Source organism: Fukomys damarensis, unplaced genomic scaffold, assembly GCF_012274545.1.
Source record: "Fukomys damarensis isolate Sample0158 unplaced genomic scaffold, DMR_v1.0_HiC HiC_scaffold_31, whole genome shotgun sequence".
Taxonomy (NCBI): Eukaryota; Metazoa; Chordata; class Mammalia; order Rodentia; family Bathyergidae; genus Fukomys; species Fukomys damarensis.
In genome coordinates, this window is record NW_022900943.1 from 18,862,645 (window position 1) to 18,874,492 (window position 11,848).

Genomic DNA, 11,848 nt, shown 5'->3' on the forward strand with positions numbered 1-11,848 from the left:
TTTTCATAAAGAGAGAAGAGTGTGTAGGGAAACGATTTGGAACATTAGGCAGGAGTTGTGGGTAGACGTCCCTTACGGTTAAAGGGAAGTGGAAGAGGAATAGGAGAAAAAATTTTATCAATGAAATATTTCCCAGAATTAAGGAGATTTTTCTCCTTGAGTGTAGCACTTCTTAAAGATTCAGGCTTATGGTGTAGCTTTTGGCTTTTGTTTATTCTTCTGGGTGGGAATTAGACCCAGGCCCTGTGCATGCTGTGTCTTTTAGCTGTAAAAAAAATAGGGAAGTATTCATTATCTACTCCGAGTTTGAAATGGAGCTCTTTGGGATCTCGGTGAAAACTTTGCTGGGTCCGTTCAAGGAAGAGGGGATTGTGTTTGTAGGAAATTCAGAGTGAGCGCACAGTGCGTTCAGTGTCTGGCCGGGTTACTTTCTGCAGCGGAACTTTCCCTGCCCGGAACGGAAGGCTCTGAGCCCGGTGCACAGTCCTGGGAGTTCAGAGAGACACCGGGCCTTGGTGCTCTTTGTCCTCCACAGAGAACCATGCAGGCTACGGTGTGAGATTCTCTCCCTTCGTGGAAGAGGCTGCTCATCTGCTCTGGCGGCCGTCCAGTTTTGGTGACCTGGGTGGGAGTCACTTGGGGAACTCGATGTCTGTACCAAGTCCTGGTCCTTGCCTGACCTGCTCCAGTGTTCTTAGCTCCTCTGGATAGTTCTGATACACAGGAAAGCTTGAGAAACGGCAGCTGCGCTGTCTCAGGTGGCAGTGGCAGGCTGGCCAGAACCACCTGTGCATGCAGAGTATAGAATGGGAATCGCTGTCCCTGGGGTGCTCACCTCAGTCTTCTGCTAAGCCGGAGGCAGATTTTCAGCTTTCCAATGGTCAACCACATCCATTAGAAAGGTTTTGGATTCAGGGTTAGGGCTGGCCCGCTGTAGCCTATCACATATAGTCAGTCTTGGGATTTTCTTGAAATTCTTATTTTCAGGTTTTGAAATGGGGACCCTCTATGAGGCCCAGGCTGGGCTTGAACTCCATATGTTGTCTAGGCTGGCTCGAATTTCAGATGGTCCTGCCTCAGCCTTCCAAGTGCTGGAATCACATGTATGTGCCTTCAGGCCCAGCTGAACTGTATTTTTATCTTTGTATTATTTGTGCCTTTTATATGTAGTGGAGTAATGCAGGCACTCAGGATGGTCTTGTTGTTATTGGTGAAAAGGTAAAATAGTGGAATTGATCATTGTAGTGGGGGTCAAGTCTGAGTGTGGCTTTTTTAATATTATGTTCCCAGTAAACGAACTAAGTAGCCCAAATCTGTGTTAGCCCTCATTGGGGTACCCTGGTTCACTGATGAAATTTACCTTGAAATGCGTGAATCACTGTATCTGGAATTCCATGGGGTGGGTGTGAAGGGATAGCTGTAGACATACCAGCCCCGTGTGTGTGTGTGTGTGTGTGTGTGTGTGCACACGCGCGCAAGTCCGTCCATCCACTGCTATTCCCTAGGTGTTCTTGCTCTTCCCAGAATGAGCACCATGGGTCCTGCTGCCCCCTTGGCTTGGGTCACAGGAGCACAAGGGGCTGGTGTGAAGGGTGGCCCACAGGAACTAGGAGCCCTTGGAGACAGCCCTCTCATCTCTGACGTTCCCCGTATGATATGTTTACGTTTAGATGTCCCCCAAAGCCTCACACAGGGCTTTTGAAAGGTGGTTGGATGAGGGAGGCTTATGGCAAAATGACAGGAAGTGGGGCCTTCGTGGAAGAGCGGATCAGTGGGTGTGACCCGGAAGGGTAAAAGTCCCTTCCTGTTCCTCCTTTCATCCTCGCTGCTTGCTGTCTGCCATGCTATTAGCTTCCCCTCAGCCGGGAAGAGTTGCCTTGGAGGCAGAACTACGGACTGAAACATGAGCCAAAAGAAACCTCTCCTCTTTTAAGTTGCACTGTTGGCCAGTGTGTCTCGGGATGAGGGAAGTGACTGAGACAGCTGAGTCTGAGATCCATTTCATTGACCGAATTGCCCCTTCACGAAAAGGATCTGTGCTACCCTGCCGCCTTCCTCAGAATTTCAAAATCTCCCTTGTTTGAAGATTATTGAATCAATCTAACTGACTCAGCAAGTTAAGCCGTCCTCGGGCTGTTAATAAAGATCAATTGTCTGACTTCGGTGTGCAAAGTACAGCCAAAAATACTAAAGAGGGAGCACAAAGTTTAAGAGAGTAACGTCCCATAAAAATCCTAACAGAACTATAAGGGCAATTACTGGGGTAACTGCTTTTCTTCCTAGTTGTGGGCAAGGTCAGCAGGGTGAGTTGCAGTGGCTTCCAGCTGTCCTGGCCCTTAGGTGAGGGCGGGAGAGCCCAGGAGACAGCACCTGCCAGCTCGGCCTCCCGTGCACAGTGGCTCCGGAGGAAGCCCTCAGAGCATGTCTACCCCACAGGCTGTATGCTCCTTGGCACTGAGGGCCAGGCCAGATGAGGGGCCCTGGCTTCTGTCAGCTGCCTTGGGCTCCTCACTGCAGTTTGTAAAGCACCCTCTTTCTTCAGGGCCTTTTTGCTGCAGAAGGGGGCAGAACCCCATGACCTCTAGGGTCTGTGGTGCTCAAGTACCAGGTTAGGGAAAATCCTCAAAGGATGTATTGTGATGCTGTCACCAGCCAGTCTGAGCAAGTCTGTGAACCTGTACCCACTTTTAGTTTTTATTTGTTTTTTTGGGGGGTGCTGGGGAGCAAACCTAGGGCCCTTGCCCATGCTAGGCAAGCGCCCTATCACTCAGCTACTTTCTTAGCCCTCCTACGTTTAATGTAAAATTTTTCTAAATTTAAAACCTGGTTTATAGTCTATTGCCTATTTATTTTATTTTGAGAGACTGAGGTGTATGAGCATTAGTTTGAATTCTCAGAACAAGATACTGGTATTGCCCAATGACTAATACTGAGTGGCATTAAAAAAAAAATCTTGCAATATTTTTTATTTAAAAAAAGTATTAGTACATGTTTTCAGTACAGTAATCCTGGTAGTTGGATTACTTTTTCCTTCCCTTTTCACTCTCCTCTCCCTCCTCCATCACTTGGTTGTCTTCTCATTTGCAAAAGACCTATCTCCTTGTTTCCTGATATTATTATTAATTATTACTTCTGTTAATTTTGACTTTTTAAGAAACAGGGTCTTGCCGTGCAGTTCAGGCTGTACTTAAACTCACTACATAGCCCAGGCTGGCCTTGAACTCGTGGCAATTCTCCTGCCTCGGCTTCCAGAGTGCTGAGATCACAGGTGTGTACCACCACACCCAGCATTTTTGCTGTTATCAATCATGGATTTTGCTCTTTAAATTATTTATACTTTTTTTTTTTTTTTTTTTGGTACTGGGGATTGAACTTGGGTCCTTGAGTTTGAGACAGGCACCAGAACTACGGAGCTAAATCCCTGCCCAGTTATTTATACTTTGGGTTTCTCATTTAAGAGAAATCATGTGATATTTAAGCTTAAGTGTCTGACATTTCACTTAACATTTTGGTCTCAACTTCCATTCATTCTGAATGGCAATATTTATGTTTTTAAGCTGCCTGTAAGAGGAAGTGTTGTCAGGGAAGTGGTAATAGTAAAATTCACAGTAAGTAAAAATTTAAGAGCAAGTAAAACATTTTTACAAAATGATTTTACTCATAAAGGGGTATTAAGGGGACATGCTGGTAAGAATGGAGCTAGAATATTCTTATATAAGGTGGATTATTTTAGGGTTGTTTTGTTTTGTTTGTACCTGGGATTGAACTCAGGTCCTTGTGCTTGCGAGGCAGTCACCAGAACCACTGAGCTAAATCTCTGGCCCTAAGGTGGATTATTTTAGAAAGATTTATGTGTGGTCAGATCTTAGCAGAAAGGATTCCCTTATTGATTCCATCCTGCAGGGCTTTGCATAAAGGCAACAGGAAGTGGTTTGGATTCTGTTTGACCACCAGAGGGTGATATTTACCGGAGCCAACAGGGCTCCACAGCCAAAGAAGGATAGGAGGATAAGGACAAAGGTGTGTTTGGAGGGAGGGAAAGTTTATTTTACATCTAATGTGTTCCAACTGCCTGAAAGGCTGATTGCAGCTGTTTCTTTCCAGAGACGTTTGGGACCAGAGAAATGAAGAGAAATCAGTTCTCTCTTTTTTAATAGGAAGAGTGGAAACTTGTTTGAGGGTTTGAGGGGAGGGAGACACGGATTTCATAAAAGGAATACAATTGGTACAGTTTAGACCTCTTGGCGTAATCGTGTCCTGGTGGACTCTGGAGGGGATGGCAGCCCCGGTGCATGAGGGGGTGCAGGGCCGATGGCCTTGACCACCTGTGACCTGCGGATGTTCGCATTGCTTCTTCCGGGGCGGCCGCTGCCGGGCACAGGGCGCCTTACCCCTCTGGTGTGATCAGTATGTGGCAGCTGTTCTCACTGGGCAAGGCCCCCGTGCACAGCTTCTAGGGTTGGTGACGCCCCCAGCTGTCCCCTGAAGCTTGGCCAGGTTAACTGGGGGCGCTGAGCAAGGGGCGGTGAAGGCATAATCAGGGCTGGTAGTGTTCCCTGCATCTCCCGTCTTGGGAGAAGGCGAACGGGACCCACAGACAAACAGGTAATGTCCAGCACCTTCTGGAGGAGTCTTCCTTTGCCGCCCTTTTCAAACTGTAAGTCAAAAACCTGAAGCTGGGGTAGCACTCACTCTGCCTGCCTTAGGTGACCCTCCCCCACCCTTTGGGTCATTAAATCCGTAATTGGCAAAGCCTGGGCAATGCTTGCATTTCCGGTTGCATGCCTTAAGCACACGTGATAGGCCACGTGATTCAAGTAACTGGATGAGAGGCTGGGGCCCAGGGCAGGGTACAACGATCGACCTGAAACTGTGTCTTCTTTATTATGGTCTCAGTGACTGCTCTGAAGGTAAGGTTTGGTCCGAGCCGTGCTTAAGGATAGTGTAAAGAATCATTCAGATCCACTTACTGGATCTGCTCCAAAATGCACTGCTTTTCTGAGGTCAGCTCGTGATATTACTATCAGATTTCTGCTGTCGAGAAACTTTACAAAAATACTGGTAACAAGCCTTCAAAGCAAGATCGTTTCCTTCTGATGTGTGAAAAGGGAGAGTGAGGAAAAAACTATCCTGGGATAATTTTTATAAGGAGAAGTAGGCTGAGTTGGCATGAACAGTCACCAGGGGCCTTAGTCCGGTGAAACTCAGGGCAAAAGAGGACATTACAGGGCCAGGGATTTAGCTCAATGGCACAGCGCCTGCCTGGCAAGTGTGAGGTCATGAGTTTGATCCTTGATACCAGTAAACAAACAAATAAATAAATAAATAAAGCAAAAACAAAAAAGAGAGGACATTATGCCAATGGTCAGTACATTAGCAAGGTAAGTGACCAGGCAATCAGTCTTTCAAAAAATCAGGAGACTTTTGCAAACTTGGATGAGTATAGCAGATGAGCTTAAGAAATTGTCTCAAACTGTCAGATCTACCTAGTTTTTCCTTCTTTGTCCTGCTTTCTGCAAAGCTCTGGGCCCTAGCTCCCCGATAAATGAATTTTAAATTATTCATAATACCACCAGTGCTTCTCTAGGATACTCAGATAGCATCTGTCTTTGGTGGGGGAGGGATAGTACAGGCAGGAAATCCAAAGTATTAGCACGTTTAATCTTAGGAAAGAAAAAACTACTACTTTAAAACAGACAGAGGCACAATTGGCAGACGGCCACTAAAATGGCAGGTTATATTTCACAGAAAGCAGACAGACGTGGGCCGCTCTGGTGACAACATTAGTACATTCAATGGATTTATGCATGAAAACAGTGGAAGGAATTGGATCGGCTCGTATCAGTTCAAGTTTCGGATGGGTGCTGAACGACAACTCTGTGCTCCTAGACTGACTGCTCCCTTGATACCAGATTGAGATCTTGAAACTAGCAATGCACTTCTGTGGTTTCAGAGAACAGGTGGGCTTGGATGTGTCCTGATGGCTGATTTGAGATTACAGTGTTCAGAGAGTCCCCGAACGCACTCCCTGGGCTCCTGGGAGGTATTTTTGATGAATTTTACAGACCTGTTATCGAACTTTGTGTTAATATCCGCACCTGCGTTTCTGAGTCGTGAGCAGCACTTGGTACCCGTATATCTTTCTGGTTAATTTTTCACACGTTAAATGTATATATGTATTTCCCTACAAGTCTAAAGAAGACAGCACATGTTACTCATTGTGTACCTTACACGGGACTGCTTCAGTTTCCAAGACTTTTTTAGCACAGGCTCTGAATATCTTATTGACCTAAAAATAGCTGGAAGTTATTTGGAATCATGTGAAAATGTTGTGCAGTGATGTTAATTTCTCTCTCATTTGCTTTAAAAATACAAAACAAGGACCTGGGATTTAGCTCAGTTGTGCCACGCCTGCCTGGCAAGCGCAAGATCCTGAGTTTGATTCCCGGTTCTGGAAAACACAAAAGAAAACACCTCATATTCAAGCTCTCATTCGTATAACACGAGCTGCAGTCGCTTCCGGCTCCTCGCCTATAGGATAAAGCCAAACAACTTTCTCCCAGAGACAGCTGGAGCTGCTTTTCCAGCTGCCTTTCAGGGGAGCAAAGTAAACACAGGCTTTCACTTCCCACCACTGGATCAGTCTCTTTTCTCAGGTAAAACAATAAGTTATTCCCAGGCCAGTTCAGTTCTATTTTTTCCTAGGTACTGAATTAGAAAGTAGGTGAATGTTACTTTTTTTTTTCTCCAGTATTTCGATCTCACTTAAAAGAAAAAAACATTCTCCTCTTAGCTAATACTCCTTCCTTCCGAGTTCTTGGCCACCCTGTTATGTCTTGTTAGTCTGTTTATGTGTGAGGTATGTTTTTAGCTAAGAAGCTTTTTTTTATAAAACGGGGGAAATGCATACCCTAAGGTGCCCTACACGCCTTCCGATAATACAACCGATGCGGGTGAATGTGGGTGCATTTGACGAAAGAGAAAATGATCTTGCAAAGCGGATTCCTTTGGGCAAGGGAGGCTAACAAGAGGGATTTTGATCATTCGTGCTCCACGTGTTCTCACTGCAAAGACCCCCTTGAGACCCTGGCGAGGCCACTGCCTGGAGAGAGGAGTGGCTGCGGGTGAGTGGACCATACGTCCGGGAGGCGGGGCTGACTCGGCCGAAGGGGTGGGGACTACTTCAGTATTTTAGAAAAAGTCAAGACTTTTTATTAAATGCGAGCAACAAATGGCTTGGCAAAGAATACACACTGGATGTGTTCTTCTAATCTTCTGAATTCAGCTTCCAGGAATTTTAAGCCAGGATGAAACAAAACTGGAGGGCTTGAAGGAAAGAGAAATGGGTTTGTTGCAGGCCAACAGGCACCGAGGCTCAGAATGATGTAGACTTAGTGATGGGGCTGTGGAGCACCGCTCCTGCTTCCCTGACTCTGAAAGGACAGCCGGCTTTGCTATCACACAGGCTAAAAACAAAACAAAACAAAAAAACCCCAAAAACCGAGGACAACAAAACCAAAAACAAACACCTTTGTTAAGGTCGTATAGAGATGGGAGGGAATTTGCAAGGGGGAAAAACGAAGAATTAAAGAAATTCTTTACTCATTGCTATCAAAAGTTCAGCAGATCAATAGGTACATTATAAGCAGCCCCAGGGCCTTTGCTTGTCCTTTTGAAGAAAAAAGTTTAAAAACTATTATAGTGCACCTGAGGTCAAGTCTATGCAATGATTTCCGATAAGATGAGAAATTGTACTTTACTTTTTGGCTACTTTGTAGCTTTCTCTAGGTGTGTCCTGTGGACTCTGTTGAAGAATTGATCCCAACTGTTGATTTTGTGCATGCGTGTGTGCACTTTGGTGTGAAGGGCTCAGAACCCAAGCTACCCTTGACAGAGACTGTGGGTGAAGAGAAAATTCTTGGCTAAGATAAAACATGACCTTGCTATGCTCCGTCCTTCTCATCTTGAGACAGAGACACTGCCAACCTACTAGTAACATAATTCTGCTTCAGAAAATGGATATGAAAAGTGAATGAGTTAAGATGCACAGAAAACATATTTCAGCGCGGTGCAGCTAATCACTACTAAATCACAGCTACTCTTACTTTGCCATTAACTAACCCTAGCTCTCCACTGTCTAATAGAGTTCTCACCTCTTTGCATGTCAGCCTCCCCATCTGTCAAACATGAGTGAAGCTACATCATCCTTCAGCTTTATCTTTTAATCAAATGAGATGATGAGCGTGAAAAAATAGCCTGGAAAACACACAGCATTCGAAGAGTGGGGTGAGCCTGTGTGTCTTAGGCCCTGTCTCCCTGTGTCCTTGGGACTGTTCTCGCAGCGCTGGCCCCCCAGGAGCTAGCAGAGGAAGTGTTTGTGTGGTGAGTGGCAGGGTGGGAGCGAGCCCCAGACAGCCAGGGGCAGTGGAAAAATCCAGGCACCGGCATAAATCCACACAGCGAGGGGCAAGACTAAGCTCCACCATCAAACGCGTTACGTCCAACGAAAGCATCAAAACCATGGGCGGCGGGAGGTAAAACAGCAGCTGCGTGGGAAGCAGAGGTGTCGAGTTAGAGGACAGACTCCAGCAGGGCCAGGGACGCTCCGCAGCTCATGCAAAACAAGGCGCTTTCTAATCAGGGCGGCGAGCGGGCCAGACGGGGCCTCTGACCCGCGGGCCAGAGGTTTCTTACCTTTTTGACGTCCCTGACCAAGTGGTACAATGTGTTTGAGGGCCCGTGTCTCTGAAAACAATAAAGAAGAAGCACACAGTTTTGCTAGTCAGGGGCTGTCCCAGGCAAGGCAGGAAGGATCTGGAAGGAGGGCTGGTGGGGGACAGTTCGTCACCATGGCCTTTGTTCTAGCTGCTCAGTCGTTTCTGTCTCCAACTTCGTAGGGGAGGTGGTCAGTTTTGTTAACAGCTGGGCTGTTGTTAGGGGCCAATTTATCCACTGGAAAAACACTTTGGTACCTTGTGATTGCAACCTCTTTATTTCCCACATAATCAATGAGAAGTTGTCTCAAAAAAGGACTCGGCTAATTTTTTCCCATGAAAGGACAGACAGAAAATATGTCGGGCTAAGCAGACGTTATAGTTTTATCCCATCTATTTAAATGCCATTGTGCAGTGAAAGTGGCCATAGAGTTTTTGTTTTTGTTTTTTTTTTTAGCTTTTTTTTTCCAGTACTGAGGATGGAAACCAGGCCTTGTACATGCTAGGTAAGCTCTCTATCGCTGAGCTACATCCCCAGCCCTGCCAGAGATTTTACGCCAACAAGTAAGCTTGGCTATGTTTCAGTAAAACTTTAGGAACACTGGAAGTTAAATTTCATGTAATTTTAATACGTCATAGTGTGCCCTTCCTTTGATTGTTTCAATACTTGAAAAATAGCAAAAAAGCTATTCTTAACTTGAAGATGGTGCAAAGATAGGCTGTGGGCTGGATTTGGGATGTGGGTGATAGTTTGCTGAAACCTGGTTTAAACAAAAAGCTACCAGTCATTTGGGAAAAAGAATCTCGGGAAAAAGATGTGTGTGGGCTTGAGGTAAGAATAAAATGAGACAAATTGCTCTTTCTTTCTGGAGCAGGAATGCTAGATAAAATACAGGGCATCCCATGAAATTTGAATTTCAGCTAAACAATGAGCATTTTTTATCCTAAGTAGTCCCCATGCAGATTGGAATGTGCAGTTGGCCCTCCGCACCCACGAATTCTACCAACTGCAGATTGAAAATGTTCAGAAAGGACGTTGCACTTGTACTGAACAGGCACAGGCATTTATCTGGTCATTTTCCCCCAAATAATGTAGCATAACTACTATTTCCCTACTGTCTCCATCGTGTCAGGTACGTGCAGGATCTAGGAATGACCCGTGCACACAGGAGGGCGTGCCCAGGGCACAGGAGGATGCTCAGATCATACTGCTCTGCCACTTTCCGTGGGGGACATGAGTGTTCATGGATTTCGGCATCTGTGGGGCAGCCTAGAGCAGATGGCAAGCAGTGACAGAGGGACAACCGCACTTAGGTTAAAAAATTGTTCATCATTCATCGCGTTCAAATTGAGCTGGGTGTCCTGTAAGTTTTTTTATTTGCTGAGTCTGGGAGGTATTTGGAGGGTTTGGAATGTAACCCGTCGCAGTATCAAGACGTCCCTGGCGTGCCGCCTCGACCGCCTGGCCCCTCGGGTGTCCTCACTCAGCAGCGCCCTTTCCCCCGTGGGGACACTGCCGTGTTGTCACCAGACCTGCACACCGTTTCTGTTGCCGACTGCTCAGAACATGACCAGGTGCAGAACTGAATGGCGACTCAGTTTTCTCGCCCCTGAAGTGGAGTAAGGGCGCTTGCTGTGGTAGGGCTGTTTGACAATGAAATGATGCAGTGTTTACAAGGTTGTTGAAACAGTGCTTCCTCAAAAAATGTTAGGTATTGTTCCTTTCTATCACTGTCCCATAATCCTTCTCAACGGTCTTCTGGGTAATACCACATAGTTATCCAGAGTGGTGAAACCTACCAGGGTTTTGAAGTCTAGAACTGTTCTATTTCTTCCTTTTCTTGCCAATCTTTGGGATGAATTTCTCTTAGTTCCCCGAAATGTAAGCCAAGCTGCTCTTATTTTATTTGTTTCTAATTGGAAATGCCATTGCTGTGAACCTTAGCGCGCTGAGCCTAGAAAATCCTGCAGGACTGGGGTGTGGTGGTGCATGCCTGTACTCTAAAGTCCTAGCGGGCTGAGGCAGGAGGGCTGCAAGCTCAAAGCCAGCCTGGGCAATTTAGTGAGGCACTGGGTAAAAATAAAAAACAGAAAAGGACTGGGGTATAGTTCAGTGAAGAATCAAATACAGAGGACCCCTGGGGTTGGTCCCCAGGCTGCCTCAGCCGCTCACAAATTTTCAGAGAAAACAAAAGCCTTGAGCCAATCAAGTGACCTATTTACTTCTTGCAGTGACGATGAGACAGGGCCAGGCTGGCACCATCTGACACCTACCACTGGTGAAGGCCAGGTCACGGAGCTCTGTCCTGTTCTCATTGTGGGTGGTGGGACGGAGACACTGTGACGAGTGAGTGGAAAATAATTTCTGAGACTGAAGCTTAGATTGGGTACTAGTTTCTTTCTTTACTAGGAGTCTTGTGATCTTGAATAAATCATTTCTTAGTCTCTGCTATGGGCATCCACCAAGTTCCCGCTGAGCCCTGTCTCTGGACACGGGTATTAAGAGGGGACGCCCATGGGAAGTGATGGGGCAGGAGGGGTCCTGCCTTCTAAGTGGAATTGAAGCCTAAAAAGAAGAGGCTTCACGGCTGGTGGGGTGGCGCATGCCTGCAGCCTTGACACTGAGGACTGCAAGTTCAAACCCTGCCTGGACAAATGAGTGATTTTTATTTTTATCAAAATAAAAAATAAAAAGGCCCAGAGAGGTAGCTCTGTGAAAAGATCCCAAATTCAGTTCTCAGTATTGAAAAAAAAAAAAAAAAAAGGTGGTTGTGGGGACAGGGACAGAGAGACTTCCCCCAGCACTGGACCTTGTGAACGTCTGTCCCTCCTTCCTCCTGGGGATGTGACCGCAGGGTGCCATCCCAGAACCAGAGAGCGGCTCTCAGCAGACACCAAACCTGTCTGTGGTTCGACCTCGGGCTTCCTGTCCTCCAGAACTGTGAGCAAGATGTGTGTGCCCTTCTCTATGAGGCATTCCTCAGGAACTGCGTGATAACAGCACGGACAAACTAAACAGTTTCAGTTTCCTCATCTGCTAAAGGGCAGAAAACAGTATCTGTTCTTTAAATTTTACTGACCCTAGGGTATGGGCAGCTGTACACAAAACAAAGAAACTTTTTTTTTTTTTTTTT

At 46.2% G+C, this 11,848-nt stretch overlaps 1 protein-coding gene across 24 annotated transcripts in view; it reads right to left on the bottom strand.

Annotated features, from left to right (window-relative positions):
- The window catches only part of Trpm3 (transient receptor potential cation channel subfamily M member 3), a 506,665-nt gene that overhangs the window by 86,809 nt on the left and 408,008 nt on the right, over positions 1–11,848 (bottom strand). For 20 of the 24 annotated variants that reach the window (XM_010638482.2, XM_010638475.2, XM_010638483.2 and 17 more), the window contains one exon: positions 8,695–8,745. In XM_010638482.2, coding sequence (XP_010636784.1) covers positions 8,695–8,745 — 51 coding nt within the window. Of the gene's footprint in view, positions 1–6,452; positions 7,327–7,384; positions 8,547–8,694; positions 8,746–11,848 lie in introns of those variants that run through there. The other 4 variants (XM_033757627.1, XM_033757626.1, XM_033757629.1 and 1 more) reach the window with 3 other exon arrangements.